The 17,477-nt window shown below is 37.1% G+C and overlaps 1 protein-coding gene across 5 annotated transcripts in view; it reads left to right on the top strand.

The window, feature by feature from the left end:
- Positions 1 to 17,477, top strand: part of Rbm6 (RNA binding motif protein 6) — a 98,233-nt gene that overhangs the window by 14,473 nt on the left and 66,283 nt on the right. For 4 of the 5 annotated variants that reach the window (XM_047563655.1, XM_047563657.1, XM_047563654.1 and 1 more), the window contains exons 2-5: positions 2,413 to 2,525; positions 7,981 to 9,244; positions 11,859 to 11,951; positions 13,711 to 13,780. In XM_047563655.1, coding sequence (XP_047419611.1) covers positions 2,482 to 2,525; positions 7,981 to 9,244; positions 11,859 to 11,951; positions 13,711 to 13,780 — 1,471 coding nt within the window. In that variant the 5' untranslated portion in view covers positions 2,413 to 2,481. The remainder of the gene's footprint in view (positions 1 to 2,412; positions 2,526 to 7,980; positions 9,245 to 11,858; positions 11,952 to 13,710; positions 13,781 to 17,477) is intronic. The other variant, XM_047563658.1, reaches the window with a different exon arrangement.

Below are 17,477 nucleotides of genomic sequence, written 5' to 3'. Positions count from 1 at the left end.
TCACAGAAGGATTGAACTTCATTTGGCTGCTGCCACTTTAGCAGTGGCTAGAAAAGAGATGAACCACCATTATGTCTTCAAATAATCTTTCTGCCTCCTTTTTTCTCCTTGGAATTTCCATAATGTATATGTGGGTCCATTTGTTGGTGTTCCCCAGCATGTCTACGCTTTTTTCACTTTATTTATTTATTTATTTTTTATTGACAACTGGGATTGAACCCAGGGGCACTAAACCACTGAGCCACATCTCCAGCCCTTGTAATTTTTTATTTTGAGACAAGGTCTCACTGAATTGCTTAAAGATTGTGCTGAGTTGCTTAGGCTGGCTTTGAACTAGTGATCCTCCTGCCTCAGCCTCCCCAGCCACTGGGATTATAGGCATGTGCCACCATGCCTGGCCTTTATTTACTTTTGTTTATTCTTTCTGCTTCTCTGACTTAGTAATTTAAATTTTCCTATTTTAGCAAGGCACAGTGTCACATATCTATACCAGTAACTTTGGAGACTGAGGCAGGAGGATTGGATCAAAATTTCCTTTGTGTGTGTGTGTGTGTGTGTGTGTTGCTGGGGGTTGAACTCAGGACCTCATGCATGCTAGAGGCAAGCACTCTACCACTGAGCTACATGCCTAGTTTCTTGGAAGATAGAAAGTTTGAGGCCAGATTGGGCAATTTAATAAAACCCTCTCTCAGAATAAGATAAAACGAAATAAAAATGGCTGGAGATATAACTCATTGGTAGAATATTTGCTTTGCATGTGTGAGGTTCTGTGTTCAATCCATAGTACCACAAAAAGAAAAAAAATCCAAAATCACAAAACCAAACCAAACTCCCAAAACTGCACAAAAATAAAACAACCACTTCTCCCCGTCTGCAGATTAGCTTTTTGCTAGAAGATTTTTTCAGCGCTTAGTTATGTTTTCTCTGAGCCCGGGAATCAGCCTGAAAATAAGTGTTAGTGGTGTTTTCTGGTCTTGTGTGATTTCATCTTGCTTGCGTTTTGTGTGACTTTCTAAATTTTCCCATCTACATGCTGCTTTTGAATGTCCTAATTTCCGAGGAATTTTATCACAGCTTTTCCACTGTGCCTTTACCAGTGTTCTCCTGCCCCAGATATGAATCTGTAGCCTGCTTTACAGCTTCATTAGCAGTGCCTGAACTTTTTCCTGCGTTAGGTGAAATAGAGAAAAGCATTTTGCATCAGTAGATACTCCCCGTACCCCAAAATAGAATAAGTATATATGATAATTTTGTGAATAAAGTTTGCTTTGCTCTTTAAGAAAGGGAGCTAGGAACTGGGCTACCACTGCTTCAAGACCATAGTCAATGCCTTGCTGGTGAGGAGGTGGGGAAAGGGCAAGTAAAAAATGCCACAAAAATTTCTTAGTGTTTTGGAGATGACTTTTTTGTTGTCATTTGTTTGTAGTTTTGTAGTCCTGGGATCCACCACACCCCTAGTTCTTTTTTTTTTTTTTTTTGAAACAGGTTCTAAGTTGCTGACACTGGCTTTTAACTTGGGCCCTCCTGCCTCAGCCACCCGAGTAGTTGGTATTTATAGGTGTGTACCACCTTGCTCAGCTGAAGGTGGTCATTTACTTAGTTACTCTAAGCCTTTGTTTTCTAAACTCAAAGTATTAGATGTTTTTCGATATTTCTGTGGAGGAATGAGCATTGGAACTTAGGTATTTTGTTAATTTATGGGGTTTTTTTTCCCCACTGTCTTGCTGTCATTTTTTTGGTATCAAATGTCTTCGGATTTGCAAAAGTTCTGTAATTTTGAAGTCTACTTTGTCTACTTTTTTGTTTTGTTCATTTTGCTGCTAGTTTCATTTTAGGAAACTTTTGTCAAATACATGAAGAGTTTACAGTTGCTAAAGAAAAAGTCCTGGAGATAACTCCTGAATTTGGGTTATATACCTGTCTTTAAAGCAATCACTTTGGTGAAGATAATAAACTATTCTGATTAGTTAGGTTGAGTGGTGTAGGATTAGCTACATGGACTGAGAATGAGGCTTAATGCTAAGATACTACTTCCAAAACTGAAGGGTATCAGTTGGTAGAGTGCTTGCTTTGTAAGCACAAGGCCCTGGGTTCGATCCCCAGCACCCAAAAAAAAAAAAAACCTGAAGGGTATATGGGGCTAGAAAAATTAATAAGTGCTTATTTAATTTAATAAATATGAAAATCTTAGTAGTAATATGCTTTGAGTATATTAAAAAAGTTCAAAATGACCAAAATACATACTTTTCATTGAAAATGTATTTTTTGTCATTATAAATTGATATATAAATAATCAGGAGTGACCTCAAAAATATCCCCACTAATGCGTAGTCCCCCGTATACCACACAGAGATTGACTGGTTTGCTTTATGTTCTCAAGTACTTACTTTTTTTGTGGTTTATTTTATACAGGTACTACTCTAAGTAGAGTTTGTTAGAAAAAAGGATCTACTTACTGAGCCCCTCCTGAGATAGAAAGAGATGTGGGGGGATTCTCGATCTGCTAACAGAACAGGACCTTTTCGGTAAGTTCTGAAATTTGAATATTGAAATTGTCAGTATTTTAATGATAAATGTATAATATAACATTTTGGCTTACTATAAAGGGAAATGTTTTCTTTGTGGAGAAATTACTCTGCGCTTTTAGAAATAGAAGCTATTTAAAAAGTTTCTAGTCATTTCTTTTTCATTTTATGGGTTGTTAGGGAATGAGAATGGAGCCCAGAACTTCATATATGCTAGGCAAGTACTCTTATCACTGAGCTATATCCTCAACCCATTGCTAATTATTTCTAAAGGATTGTGATTGTGAGACTATGAAGCATGCCAAGTGTTTTGTCTTCATAACATTTTTCTTTCTTTCTTTCTTTCTTTCTCTTTTTTTTTTTTTTTTGTTCCAGTAGTTGAAGCAGGGGCCCTTAACCACTGAGCCACATCCCCAGCTCAGCACCCCCCCACCCCCCGTTTTTTAGTTGTAGATGGACATAATACCTTTATTGTATTTTATTTTATTTTATTTTGGTACTGGAGATTGAACTTGGGGGCACTTGATCACTGAGCCACATCCCCAGACCGATTTTGTATTTTATTTAGAGACAAGGTTGCTTAGCACCTTGCTTTTTGCTGAGCTTGGCTTTGAACTCGAACTCGCAATCCTCCTGCCTCAGCCTCCTGAGCTACTTTCATTACAGGCATGTGCCACCATGCCTGGTTCCTTCATTTAATTTATGTATTTATGTATTTTCATATTTTTACTTATTTAATTCATTATATTTTTATTTAATTCATTCAATTTATGTATTTATGTGTATATATATTTATTTGTGTGTGTGTGTGTGAGTGTGTGTGTGTATTGCTGAGGATTGAACCCAGTGCCTCTCATGTGCTAGGCAAGCATTCTTGCACTGAGCTACAACCCCATCCCCCAGCCCATTTTATTTTTTATTTTGAGTCAGGGTCTTGTTAAATTGCTTAGAGCCTCACTAAGTTGCTGAGACTTGCCTCAAACTTGTGATCCTTCTGCTTTGGCCTCCCAAGTCATTGGAATTATAGGCATGTGCCATCACGCCAGGCTCTTACTAACACTCCCCCCACACACATTTTAAATTGGTGCATTATTATAGTTATACATAATCTTAATACTTTTTAAACATTAAAAATGTTGTACATATTTATTTTTATCTCTTATAGCAAAGTAATGCATACTTGGATAGTAAGGAAAGTTAGCAAAATGTACATAAATTAAAGTTCAATTAAGATCTCTTGGGAGTTACTGGGTATGAGCAAGTGGGGAGCATCTTATTTATAAATGGAGGGGTGTGTGTGTGTGTTTGTGCGTGTGTGTGCGTGTGTGGTGTGTATTTTTTGCATGGTACTGGGGATTGAAGAGCCAGGGCACTTTACCACTGAGCTACATCTCTAGCTCTTTTTATTTTTTGTTTTGGGACAAGGGTCACACTAAAGTGCCCATGCTGTCCTTGAACTTGTGTTCCTCCTACCTCTGGTTTATATTTTACATTTATAGTGAGTTAATTGTTTTCCTTTATTTTTGAGACAGAATCTTGCTGTGTTGTACAAGCTGGCCTTGACTACCTGGGCTCAAGTAATGCTCCTGTCTCAGCTCTCTAAGTAGCTAGGATTACAAATATATGCCCCTAGGCCTAACTCTGGAGTTAAATTTTTTCCCCCCAGTACTAGTGGATTCAACCCAGGGCCACTTTACCACTGAACTACATTTTCAGTCCTTTTTATATTTAATTGAGATAGAGTCTTGCCAAGTTGTGCCTAGTCTGGCCTTGAACTTGTGATTCTCTTGCTTTAACCTCCCAAATTGCTAGGATTACAAGCATGTGCCATGGTACCCAACTGGAATTAATGTGTTATGTGTGTGTGTGTGTGTGTGTGTGTGTGTATGTTGCTGGGGATTGAACCCAGGGCCTTGTGCTTGCGAGGCAGGCACTCTACTAACTGACCCATATTCCCATCCCGAATTAATATTTTTATAGTTGGTATAATACACACAGATGCACTGATGATAGGTTTTTTTTTTTTTTTTTTTTTTTTTTTTTTTGTACTGGGGATTGAACTCAGGGGCACTCAACCTCTAAGCTACATTTTCAGCCCTTTTTTGTATTTTATTTAGAGATAGGGTCTCACTGAGTTGCTTAGGGCCTTGCTAAGTTGCTGAGGCTGGCATAGAACTCTCAATCCTCCTGCCTCAACTTCCTGAGCTGCTGGGATTACAGGTGTGTGCCACCTTGCCTGGCTAATTTTTAGTTTTGAGACAGGATCTCACTAAGTTGCTGAGGTCTCACCAAGTTGATGAGGCAGGTTTTGAACTTGTGATCTTCCTGCCTCAGCCTCCCAGTTTCCTGAGATTATATAGTCATGTGTCTCTGGGCCCAACTTTTTTGTATCTTTTTCTTTTTAGGGCCAAGGATCAAACTCAGGGCCTTGTGCATGCTAGGCAAGCACTCTGCCACTGAGCTAAATTCCCAACCCCTGTATCATCTTTAAAACAGATTTTTTTTTGGGGGGTGGTGGTGGGAGGGATGAAACCTGGGGTGTTCTACCACTGAGCCATTCCCCCAAATCTTATTTTTAAGGTTTCTTTCTTTCTTTTTTCCTCCAGTACTTGGCATTGAACCTGGGGTGCTTAACCACTGAGCCACATCTCCAGCCCTTTTTATTTATATTTTATTTAGAGACAGGGTCTCAGTGAGTTGCTTAGGTCCTTGATAAGTTGCTGAGGCTGACTTTGAACTTGTGATCTTCCTACATCAGCCTGAGCCACTGAGATTATAGGCATGCGCCACTGTGCCTGGCTTACTTCTAAGATTTTTGACTAGAGGGAGATATAATTTATGTAACTTTCTTCTTTTGAGTACTAATTTGAACCAAAAATAGGTATTTTGCAAGATTACAATCTATAAAATACCGTTATTTATTTATTTATTTATTTTGTATTTTTGTGGTACTAGGGCTTACACCCAGGGTCTTGTGCATACTAGGCAGGCACTACACCACTGAAGTACTTCCCTAACCCCTTAAAATAGTGTTAAGACTCCTATATAGCTGGGCATTGTGGCACATACTTAAAATCACTTCAACTCAAGAGGCTGAGGCAGGACGTTTATAAGTTTGAGGCCAGCCTTGGAAACTTGGGGAGACCCTGTTTCAAAAAATAAAAAGCCTGGGTGCAGTGGCACATACCTGTAATCCCAGTGACTCTGGAGACTGAGACAAGAGGATTGCAAGTTCAAGGCCAGCCTTAGCAATTTAATTTAGGCCCTAAACAACTTAGTGAGACTGGTCTCAAAAATTAAAAGGGGGACTTGGGTTGTAACTCTGTGATAGAGCACTTGCCTAGCATCTATCTGGGTTCGGTCCTCAGCACCACATTAAAAAAATAATAATAATAATATAAAGGTATTATGTCCATCTACAACAAAAAATATTTAAAAAAAAATAAAAATAAAAAGGGTTGGGGATGTAACTCAGTGGTAAAGCCTCTGGGTTCAATCCTCAGTACCAGAAATAAAATCAATAAAAAGTACTAGAGGTGTAGCTTGTTGGTAGAGTGCTCCTCCATTTAATTTCCAATGAGGGGTGTCGGGGGGAATATCTTTATTCAGTCCCTTACTCTTGATCTACTTTGTCTTAGGAGGATAAAATAATCCTTAGGGCAATACTCAAAGACAGCAGTGTTGGATGTGTTCTGCTCAGAAAATGTTTTGGCACATAAACATACAAATTTTAGATGCTAGCCCTTATCCCATGAATCTGAGGAGCCTTCAGTCTTTCAGCAGGCTAATTAATAGGACTTGAATGATACATATTTTTCTGTGTTACTAGTGATTGAACCTAGTGGTGCTCTAACACTGAGCTGCATCCCCATCCCTTTGTATTTTTTATTTTGAGATGTTCTTGCTATTTTGCCAAGAACTTATAACCTTCCTGCTTCAACCTCCCAGATAGCTGGGATTTCAAGTGTGCATCACTGTACCTGGCTGTTGAATGATTTTTAAGTATAAGAGACACTAAAGCTAATTATAACATCTTATTTTTGGTGTTAAATTGTGTTTCTTATGTATACATTTAAACTTGTTCCTCTTATGATGAACATAACTAATGTTAATGGGAGCCAATAGAAGACGTTGTGTTCTGAAAATTCATCAAATGTACATCATTCTTGTGTTTAGGTTAGTGTAGAGTTCTGTTACTTTAAAAAGGGGTTGGTAGTGTAACTTTCTTGTACTGAGTGACCCAGAATTAGTTGTTCTTTGGATTTTTTAATAGTGGTATAATCTGAGCTCAGAAGTGTCTTAGAATAGAAACTCTGTGTTCTGGAAGGAGAACTGAGTTGGTCTTGATCTCTTAATACTTTTGTTTTACTGCTAAACAGCAGATGACCTTTCAAATAATTTTATGCTTTCCTTTTTCATGTGTCCTTACCCAGGATTCCAAGTGCTTAATTGCTTACTTAAATCCCATAATATCTGACCAAAACCAAAATGAAGGTTAGGGAAAGGGAAGAAGTTGGGTAGTATGAAAGATTGGGCCAGATCTACTGAGCTCTGTAAACTGAGATTGTGAGTTTAATACCATACCTATTTTAAAATACATTTTGTTTCTTTGAAAAGCTAGGCATTGGTATCTGGCATGTCATTTTCTTTGTTTGGGACATGGAAATACTTGTCACTAGGTTGTTTCTAGTTTTAAGCTCCTAGAAGCTCTTGCTTAGCTTAGATACCTTACAGATGATTTGTAGCATGATTCTATTTCTGTGATACCCTTGGGTAGTTATAATACTAAGACCCAGCTGAGAGCTCTTTCGGGCAGAGCCACTGTGGAACTGCAATTTAGATGCAGCCAGAATAATGCTCATCTGACAAACACTGGTTTGCTCCTAATGGTGATGATATATAACCAGTGTTTCTTTCTTTGAGGACTGAATCCATTTTAATTGGGTGGTATCCATGCTGTAGTTGTAATAAAATATTTTGGGATGTTACCCCTAGATATAGCAATAGACACTTCCTAAAATTTAGTGTAAGAAATTTATAGTGCATTGATTTTTCCAATGTATAGGAATCATCATGTTGACCTTGGAATTCTAAGTTCCCTGGCTGTAGGAAATGGACATTTTTGTAGTATGTCACCATTGTTAGCTTATCTGGTATTGCGGATTTTCCCTGTTGCAGGACTGGGTGAAAGCTTTTTCTGCAGCAGTCATGTTGAAAACCTTGTGTTGACTTTCCTCGTGTTCTGAAATGGGAGCATAAAAGTTTACTCCGCCACTTCGTCTTAAAATAGCAAAACTTTGCTGTTTTCTGCAGATCTAGGACCTTGTTACAGAACTCTGCCAAAAAAAAAAAAAAATGTTTAAAGAAGAATGTGCTGTGATTAGAGAAGAATATGCTGGTGTGTAGATTTCAAACTCTCTGGACAATATGAATAACACTGTCTTTGTTTCTACAGTGGGAGCCAAGAAGAAAGGTTTGCTCCCGGGTGGAACAGGGATTATCCTCCTCCTCCCCTTAAGAGTCATGCTCAAGAGAGACACTCTGGCAACTTTCCTGGCAGAGATTCACTTCCCTTTGATTTCCAGGGGCATTCGGGGCCTCCCTTTGCAAATGTAGAGGAGCATTCTTTCAGCTATGGAGCTAGAGATGGACCGCATGGTGACTATCGAGGAGGGGAGGGACCTGGACATGATTTCAGGGGGGGAGATTTTTCATCTTCTGAATTCCAGAGCAGAGATTCTTCACAGTTGGACTTCAGGGGTAGGGACATACATTCTGGGGATTTTCGGGATAGAGAAGGGCCACCTATGGACTATAGGGGTGGAGATGGTACTTCTATGGATTATAGAAGTAGGGAGACACCTCATATGAACTATAGAGACAGAGATGCTCACACTGTTGAATTCAGAGGTAGGGATGCTTCTAGGGGCCGGGGCACTTATGATGTAGATTTTAGAGGCCGGGATGGGTCCCATGCAGATTTTAGGGCAAGAGATTTATCAGATTTGGATTTCAGGACCAGAGATCAGTCTCGTTCTGATTTTAGGAATAGAGATATATCTGATTTGGACTTCAGGGATAAAGATGGAACACAGTTGGACTTTAGAGGTCGAGGTTCAGGTACTACTGATCTAGACTTTAGGGACAGGGATACACCACATTCAAATTTCAGAGGTAGACACCGGTCCAGGACTGATCAGGATTTTAGGGGCAGAGAGGTGGGACCTTGTATGGAATTTAAAGATAGGGAGATGCCTCCTGGGGATCCAAAAATTTTGGATTACATTCAGCCTTCTGCGCAAGATAGAGAACATTCTGGTATCAATGTGAACAAGAGAGAAGAATCCACACATGACCATACAGTAGAAAAGCCTGCTTTTTGTGTTCAGAAGGGAGAATTTGAGCATTCAGAAACAAGAGAAGGAGAAACAAAAGGTGTAGCCTTTGAACATGAATCTCCATCAGACTTTCAGAACAGCCAAAGTCCTATTCAAGACCAAGACAAATCACAGCTTTCTGGAGGTGAACAGAGTTCAGATGCTGGTCTGTTTAAAGAAGAAGGTGATCTGGATTTTCTTGGCCAACAAGACACTGATTACAGAAGCATGGAGTACCGTGATGTGGATCATAGGTTGCCAGGAAGCCAGATATTTGGCTATGGCCAGAGCAAGTCTTTTCCAGAGGGCAAAACTGCCCGAGATGCCCAACGAGACCTTCAGGTATGTTGATGAGGTGGATTGCTTTTTTCCTTTTTCATAAGGCTTTTCTAAAGGACTAAGTATAGAATATAGGACCATTAGTCCTGATGTCTCATTGTACTACCATTAAAAAGCAAAATTTGTTCAGTCCCCAGCACTGCAAAACAAAGAGACAAAATTTGGCTGGGCAAGCACCTGTAATCCTAGCAACTGAGGAGGCTGAGGCAGGAGGATTGCAAGTTTGAGACCAGCCTTAGGAACTTATCAAGCCCCTAAGCAATCTGGTCTCAAAATAAAAAAAGGGCTAGAGTTGTAGCTCAGTGGTAAAGCATTCCTGGGTTCAATTCCCAGTACCCAAAACAAAAACAAACAAACAACAACAACAAAAGGAGACCTTGTCTCAAAATAGAAAAAGTGGATTTTTTATTCACTAGTGAAATGTAGGAATATACATCTCTAAAGAAAGGGACCTTGGTTCAGATAATATTTTTTGAAGTGGGTGGGTACTAGGGATTGAACCCAGGGGCACTTAACCACTGAACCACATTGCCAACCCTTTTTATTTTTTATTTTAAGACAGGGTCTCCCTAAGTTGCTTAGGATGTTGCTAAGTTGCAGAGACTGCCTTTGAACTTGTGATCCTCTTGTCTTAACCTCCCAGTTGTGGGATTATAGGTGTGCACCACTTTGCCGAACCTTATAATACTTTACATGTGTGTTGATTTATTATTTTGCTTTATTGTGCTGATTTAAATACCTTGGGACAGGGGAAGGGAAAAAATGGGAGAATGAATCAAACAACATTACCCTATGTAAATTTATGATTACACAAATGGTATGCCTTTACGCCATGTACAGACAGAGAAACAACATGTATCCCATTTGTTTACAATAAAAAAAAAAAATAAATAAAAAAAAAATAAATACCTTGGGACAATTTAGTTTGAAAGTTATTAACTTTGAGAAGTGATTCTCACAACTCTTTTATAGTTAATTATTGTGATTTAGGATTCATTTTCTTATTTAAACTTGGACTACCTAGAAGTCTTTCTGCAGTCATGAAGGTGATGTTAAAAATTGTAATTTTGGTGCAGGTCATATAGCCCATTTTGTAGAGTGCCTGCCTCTCATGCTGGAGGCCTGTGTTCGAGTCCCTAGCGCTCTGGGATTGTGGAAATAACAAAAATTCTAATTTTGTTTGGGGTTGTGGCTCAGTGGTAGAGTGCTTGCCTAGCATGTGTGAGGCACTGGATTTGATTCTCAGCACTGCATGTGAATAAATTAAAAAACAAAACAAAAACAAAAAAAACTGGGCATGGTGCTGCATATCTATAATCCCAGTGACTTGGGAGGTCAAGAGTATTGTGAGTTCAAAGCCAACCTCAGCAGAAAGTGAGATGCTAAGACCCTGTCTCTAAATAAAATACAAAATAGGGCTGGGGATGTGGCTCAGTGGTCAAGTGCCCCTGAGTTCAATCCCCAGTACCAAAAAAAAAAGGTTCATCAACAACTTAAAAAAAAAAAAAGTTATTATAAGTGGCTAACTTAATTAACTTTAAATGTTATGTTTCTAAGCAAGGAAGTTTACTTTTACATTTGCAATTTAATAAGAAAATGTTATCTTTTTAAAATATTTTTAATTGTAGATGGACACAATACCTTTATTTTGTTTATTTAGCTTTTTTAAAAAAGTTTTTTTTAATGTGGTGCTGGGAATTGAACCTAGTACCTCATGCATGCTAGGTGAGTGCTCTACCACTGAGCCACAATCCAGCCTAGAAAATGTTATCTTTAAAATAGATTTTATCAATTTCTATTTTGGTTTCTGTTATTTTGGACAGTGATCTTAATATTACCTAATAATGGGTTTTGAGAATGTTAGAGCCAGGCGACCACATAATTATTATCTAACTCAGTCTGCTTTCAAGAGTGAAAGAAGACACTGTTGATTTATTTAGGCAATAAGCATAACTAGGAGATAGTTACAGGAGACTCATTTAGTTACAGGAGACTTTTTCTCAAAAGTTAAATCCTTTCTATAATTTTTGAAATAGAGTTGGAGCTAAGACTTGTATAAGTATGAAGAGTACAGATTTCTCTGAATTATACTCTTCTATTATATTGTTTCTACTTACAAAATCTTTTGGCTTTTTCTGAAATTTATTTGTAAGAAGTCATCTTTATTAAATGACATCTGGCTCAAATTTCTCTTTTTGCTATTTGCTCATTCAGGAAAAAAATACAGTTTTGAGAATAATAGGGTTTTTTTTTTTTTTTTTTGCTATAGAAGTCCTATTGAGGGTTGTTTCTTTCTCTCTCTTTTTGGTGCTGGGGATTGAAACTCAGAGCCTGTGCACACTGAGCAAGTGCTCTCACTTAAACTCCCAACCCAGTATTGTTTTTCTTTATGTTCTGTTTTACAATTTCAAGACTCCTTCACTGAGCCTGGGTTATAATTCACTTGTAATACAAGGATTTGAAGTCAATATTTAGAACTCAGAATAATAAAGTCGTGTTTTTTCGTACCTTCACATGATTAAAGTCATTTTCATTTTTGATCCTGAATACCTATGTTACTTCACTTTCACACAGAAATATATTTATTTGCGAAATAATTTTACATTCTGAATTTAAGGATCAAGATTACAGGACTGGCACAAGTGAGGAGAAGAAGCCTAGCAGGTTTATTCGATTAAGTGGGGTGCCTGAAAATGCCACAAAAGAAGAGGTGAGGCATGTGTTTTTTATGTCTCTGTGTCTCTGTCAATTAAATTTTTAACTTTATTTGAAAAATTATGAATTCACAGGAAAGTACAAAGAAACATACAGGGAGGAAAAGCATGTGTATTCTTTACCCAGTCTCCCCCAGTGTTAACATCTTGCATAACTATAGTATGTATAAACCAGGAATTGACTTTGGTATAATCCATAGAGCTTATTCAGATTGTACTAGTTATATATGTATTCACTGAGGTGAGGTTTGTAAAACCATGACAAATGGTAGCTATATTCAGACGGTAATCATCTGGTAGGACATATTATTTCAGGAGTGCATAGATAGAGATGCTGATAGTGCTTGCCTAGCATTTGTGAGGCACTGGGTTTGATTCTCAGCACCGCATATAAATAAATAAAATAAAGGTCCATTGACAACTAAAAAAAAAAAAAAAGATGCTGATCTATAGTAGTAAAAGCTAGAAGCTGCCTATCTGCTCAGTTGTAAAGGATTGACTGACTAAACTTATGACAGAACTTATGGAAGAATTGGTCAGAATATTGCAACAAGAGCTAACAGTGCTTTTTCTGTGCCAGGCATTGTGTAATGCTTATAAGCATTAATTCTCATAATGTTCATGAATAGGTTTTTTGTTTGTTTGTTTTTTTTCTTTTTTTTATTGGGGGAATGGATATCCTCCTCTTTTTTTCTTCTTTGAGACAAGGTCTTGCTAAGTTGCTTAGAGCCAAGCTAAGTTGCTGAGGCTAACCTTGAACTTGTGGTCCTCATGCCTCAGCCTCCTAAGTAACTGAGATTACAGGTGTGTGCCCTCCTGTCCAGTATGAATTGGTATTCTTAATTCATTTAATGCAAGTGTTAAGTACTACAGGTTGAAGATTCCGTATCTGAAATGCTTGGAATCAAAAGTATTTCAGATTTGGGGGCTTTGGATTTGGGAGTTTTGGAGTAGACTTTACTGATTGAGCATCCCTAATATGAAAATCTGAAATCCAAAATGCTGCAAAATCTGAAGCTTTTTGGAATTTTGGATTCCAGATTTTTGGATTAAGGATTCAACCTATGTTGTGTTCAAGGCAGGCACTGAATGATACAGCAGTGAATAATATAGAGTCACTACCTTCATCAATAACACAGAAGCAAACAAAAGATAGGTAACATTTTGAAGCAGTGATATATTTTCTGAAGAAGACTAAAGGTTAGGGCTGGGGATATAACTAGTAGAGTACTTGCCTAGCATGTACAAGGTCCTGGGTTTGATCCCCAGTACAACAACAACAACAACAAAAAGATATAGAATGTCACTTTAGATTGAGCAGTTAGGGAAGATATCACTGAAGAAGTGACATTTGTAGTGAGAGAACAGCTCATTTGAATATATAGAAAAAGCTGATCAGACCAAATTACTGTGACTCTGGACTGGTTGAGCTTAGTGCATCATTTTATGTTTAACAGATAATAAAGTAGGCACTAAAAGATTACACAGCAAGTGAGCAGGAGATGCTTGGAAGGCATCTTGAGCTTGAGCTCTTGAAGGTTATGCTCTTCTTATTTTCTTATACTCTTGGGAATTTTTGAATAAGCATGTTCTACTCATTTGGCACTTTTTGAATGTCTTGTGTACATGGTTTAATTTAGCCTTTATAAAATAATCAACTTTAAATTATGTAGAATAAAAACTAGTAGGGAAAATATAAAATTCACTCTTTGAATATGATTTGTATTATTACGTGTAAATGCCAATTTCTTGTAGATTCTTAACGCCTTTCGGACTCCCGATGACATGCCTATAAAGGAGTTGCAGTTAAAGGAGTATAACACAGGTGAGTTTCTTTATATGCATGTGGCCTTGGGTTAGGAAGGGTCTTTGTCAGATCTCTGCATCATGTGCTACTTAAAATTTTTTTAAAGAAACCACAATTAAGATTTCCAGAAGCTTCCTGTTGGTGCCTTCAAATAATATCCAGCTTTAGTCTTAGCTGGTTCTTTGTGGATGTTTGTCCACACATGGTCGATGAGGATGCATGTTCGAGTTCTTCTGAATTCCTATGAGATATAAAGTGAGTGTTGCAGCATCTGTTCCTGAATATATTTTATATAATTAAATTATTAAACTTTGTTTGTTCTTCATGGTGGTGGAATGCTTACATTTGAGTCTAGGATTTACTAATTTGTTGAATATAAAATTTTACATTTCCTTGCTTCAAAGTGAAATTTACCAGTTTCCACAGAGACTTGTACCAATTAGTGTTTTCTTGAATTTTCATTCTTGCTCTGAGAACAAAATCCTGAAACAGCTGTTTTGTTGAAATCCATGAATAGATCCAGAAGAGCTTTCTCTTTGACCTCTAGTCTATGGTCTGATGAAACTTGACAGAATATACTCATAGTATTTCAGAGTATCAAATTTGGTCAGTTCTTTCAAATCTTATTATAGAAAAAGTAGTCAAAAGTGAAATACTAAGCACTCAAGGTTTTGACCAATATTTTTAGGGCTGCATAATATGAAATGGTTTATTAAGTAATCTCTAAGTGACCTGTTTGTAGAATTCAAAATTGAAGAAAGACCTTAATCTCATAAAACACAGAATTACAGTAATCCAGCTAAGGAAATCTTCAAGTTAAAAGGATGTATTATTTTTGAGGATATAGTTTTTTTTTAAACAATTTACCATTAAATGGAATTTTTGCATTAGGTAGTTATTTCTTTAAATGGGTTTCATAGAAGAAATTTATCCACAAAAGTAAATTTTATGCTTGAAAGAATATGGTATTTGTGTTAAGTTCAGTAAATGTTTTTTTCTGCAGTTTGTGAATAAACTTAGAAATATTATTTCTCAGAAAGTCAATTATTTCTTTGTTTTAAAAACATCAACCCTGGATTTGGGACACATGACTAAGAGTAGTTACGTTGTTGTTCTTGCATATCTCAATTTCATTGGTTTTATTTATTTATTTTTAATTTTTTTTATTTTTTGCATGTGTCTCATATGTGCCTTTCTTTGGAAACAAAAGGTAGTACAGGCTAGCAATACTGTTTAACTCTCAGGGTGATAGCCTCAGCTTCAATCTTGTGTCACAAATTGTGCTGTAATTAAGTTTTGATGTATTTGGAAAAAAAAGTGTATTAATGTTTAAATAGCAGCAGTTCAAACTTCAGTTTCTTTAGTAGTCATTGACTTTCTATTTAAATTGTCAGATTTGTTAGCACAGTAAATTTTTTTCCTTTGTTTTTTAGATTCACATGACAGTATGTTTTGACATATTATACATACATGGAGTATAACTTCCCATTCTTGTGGTTTTCATCGTGTGGAAAAATTACATTGATATACAGGGGCTAAAGGGGAGGTTCTTAAATTTGCTGCCTGTAGTAGTTACTAGAATTGTAATTGACAGATAAAAAACATTTTATACATGTGAAATCATCCAGGACAGTGTTTTTTTATTAAAAAAAGGCATTTTATTATATGAAGTGATATGTACTTTGTAATTTTTTTCTTTTAATGAAAGAATTGGTCCATGTTACCAATGTTAACATCTTTTTGTGAATGAACTTTTGAAAATTTCAGTCAGATCATGTTACTCCTATGCCTAAAACCCTCTAATGGCCTTCCATCTCACTTGGAAGAAATTCCCAACTCCTTATTCTGACATAACAAAGCCCTGCATGAACTGGCCCTTGGCTATTTGTCTGACTTCACCCTTTACTGCTTTTTACTTGCCCTGTTACACTGTAGCCACACTGAGCTTTACTCTGGCCCTTTACTAGTACATACTTCCTTCTGTGTCAGAGCCTTTGCACTGCCCTTGATTTTGATCCTCACTTATCTTCTGGGGTTTAGTTTTTGTCTTCAGTTTCACCTTTCTGAAGCCTAACCTCACCATCTAATTTAAACACCCTGTAGTCATTTTTCATTATATTCTTGTGCATTGGTCTATCACTCTGATATTTTGCTTGATGGTTTTGTGTATCTTCATGGCAGCAGGAACCTTTTATGAATTGTTCTCTCCTGTTTCCCCAGTGCCTGGCACTTGGTTGGTTCTTAGTATACATGAAGTAGATAAGTATCTGTGATATATGTGGAGAACAGTTGTGATCTCAGGTGAAGAGCATTAAAGGGTAGTTTAGGTTTCATGGCTATACAACTTAGGTTTTGTATATTTGCCGAAGAATGTGTCTTGGAACAACCAGATGTTCTGAGAATTTTAGCATATACTCATTACAAGATCATGTGTAACCCACCAGATGTGGTGGCGCACACCTGTAATCCCAGCAGTTTGGGAGACCGAGGCAGTAGGATCATAAGTTCAAAGCCAGCCTCAGCAACTTAGCAAGGTCCTAAGAAACTCAGTGAGACCCTGTCTCTAAATAAAATGTTAAAAAAGGGCTGGGAATGTTGCTCAGTGGTTAAGCACCCCTGGGTTCAATTCTAGGGGGTATCAGAAAGAAAAGAAGATCATGTGTAAACTCAGTGATAAAGATGACTTTTATAAAGAAAAATGGCAGTCAGATTTTTAGAATAAATAATGATCTGCAAGAGTCCATGCTAGAGGATGTGCTCATAAAAGGGGAATTGTTGGGTAGAGTTCATCCTTTTAGTTGAAGTAATGAGCTCTGTAACAGAAAAGATTAATGACTATTCTCTGACTCTAGTAATGTGTTCATTTTTGTCCCATTTGGAGCTATGTATATATAGGGTCACTAGGGTCCAGAAGCTGAGGTATTAAATTAATTTACAAATTTTTCTGGTTATAGAAAAGAAGTGTCATAGATAGGTCATATATGAATTACTATCCCCTAAGGGGGTGAATACTCAGACATAATACTTGTGGAGCAAAATCTATGGCCATTGTAACAGGACTAAATGAAGACTATAAAGAGATTCAATGGGGGCTGGGGAGATAGCTCAGTCGGTAGAGTGCTTACCTTGTAAGCACAAGGCCCTGGGTTCGATCTCCAGCACCAAAAATAAATAAATAAATAAATAAATAAATAAATAAATAAAAAATAAATAAATAAAAGAGATTCAATGTAGGCCAAGATTTGCCTTAAAAACTTAGCTGAAGATTTAACAAAAACTTGATATCTAAGTGATTTGGGGATTTTGGAATTGTAGATAAGGGATTGTGATCTATATATGTCCTATATATTTGAGTTTTTCATTTGTCATTTGCATATATATTATAACCCATTAATTATAAATTACCTTGTTATGATTATATTTCTGGAAAAAGTATCAGAAATAAAATGATTTTTGGTGATTGGACTAATAAGCTGTGGTATATCGTATGTATGACGGAATACTCTGCAGCCGTAAAACTGAAGAAGCTACTCATTCACATAACAGTATGGTTGGTTCTTGATGTCATTATGCTGAGTGAAAGAAACCAGACTCAAAAGCCTGTATGCAGTGACATAAGAAGGAGTGAAATGCTGATATGTGTTACAACTTGGATGAGCCTTGAAAACCTTATGAAAGAAGCAGACAGAAAGACCACATATTGTATGGTTCTTGA

Source organism: Sciurus carolinensis, chromosome 9 (assembly GCF_902686445.1).
Source record: "Sciurus carolinensis chromosome 9, mSciCar1.2, whole genome shotgun sequence".
Lineage (NCBI taxonomy): Eukaryota > Metazoa > Chordata > Mammalia > Rodentia > Sciuridae > Sciurus > Sciurus carolinensis.
This window is presented reverse-complemented; position numbering and strand designations above follow the sequence as displayed.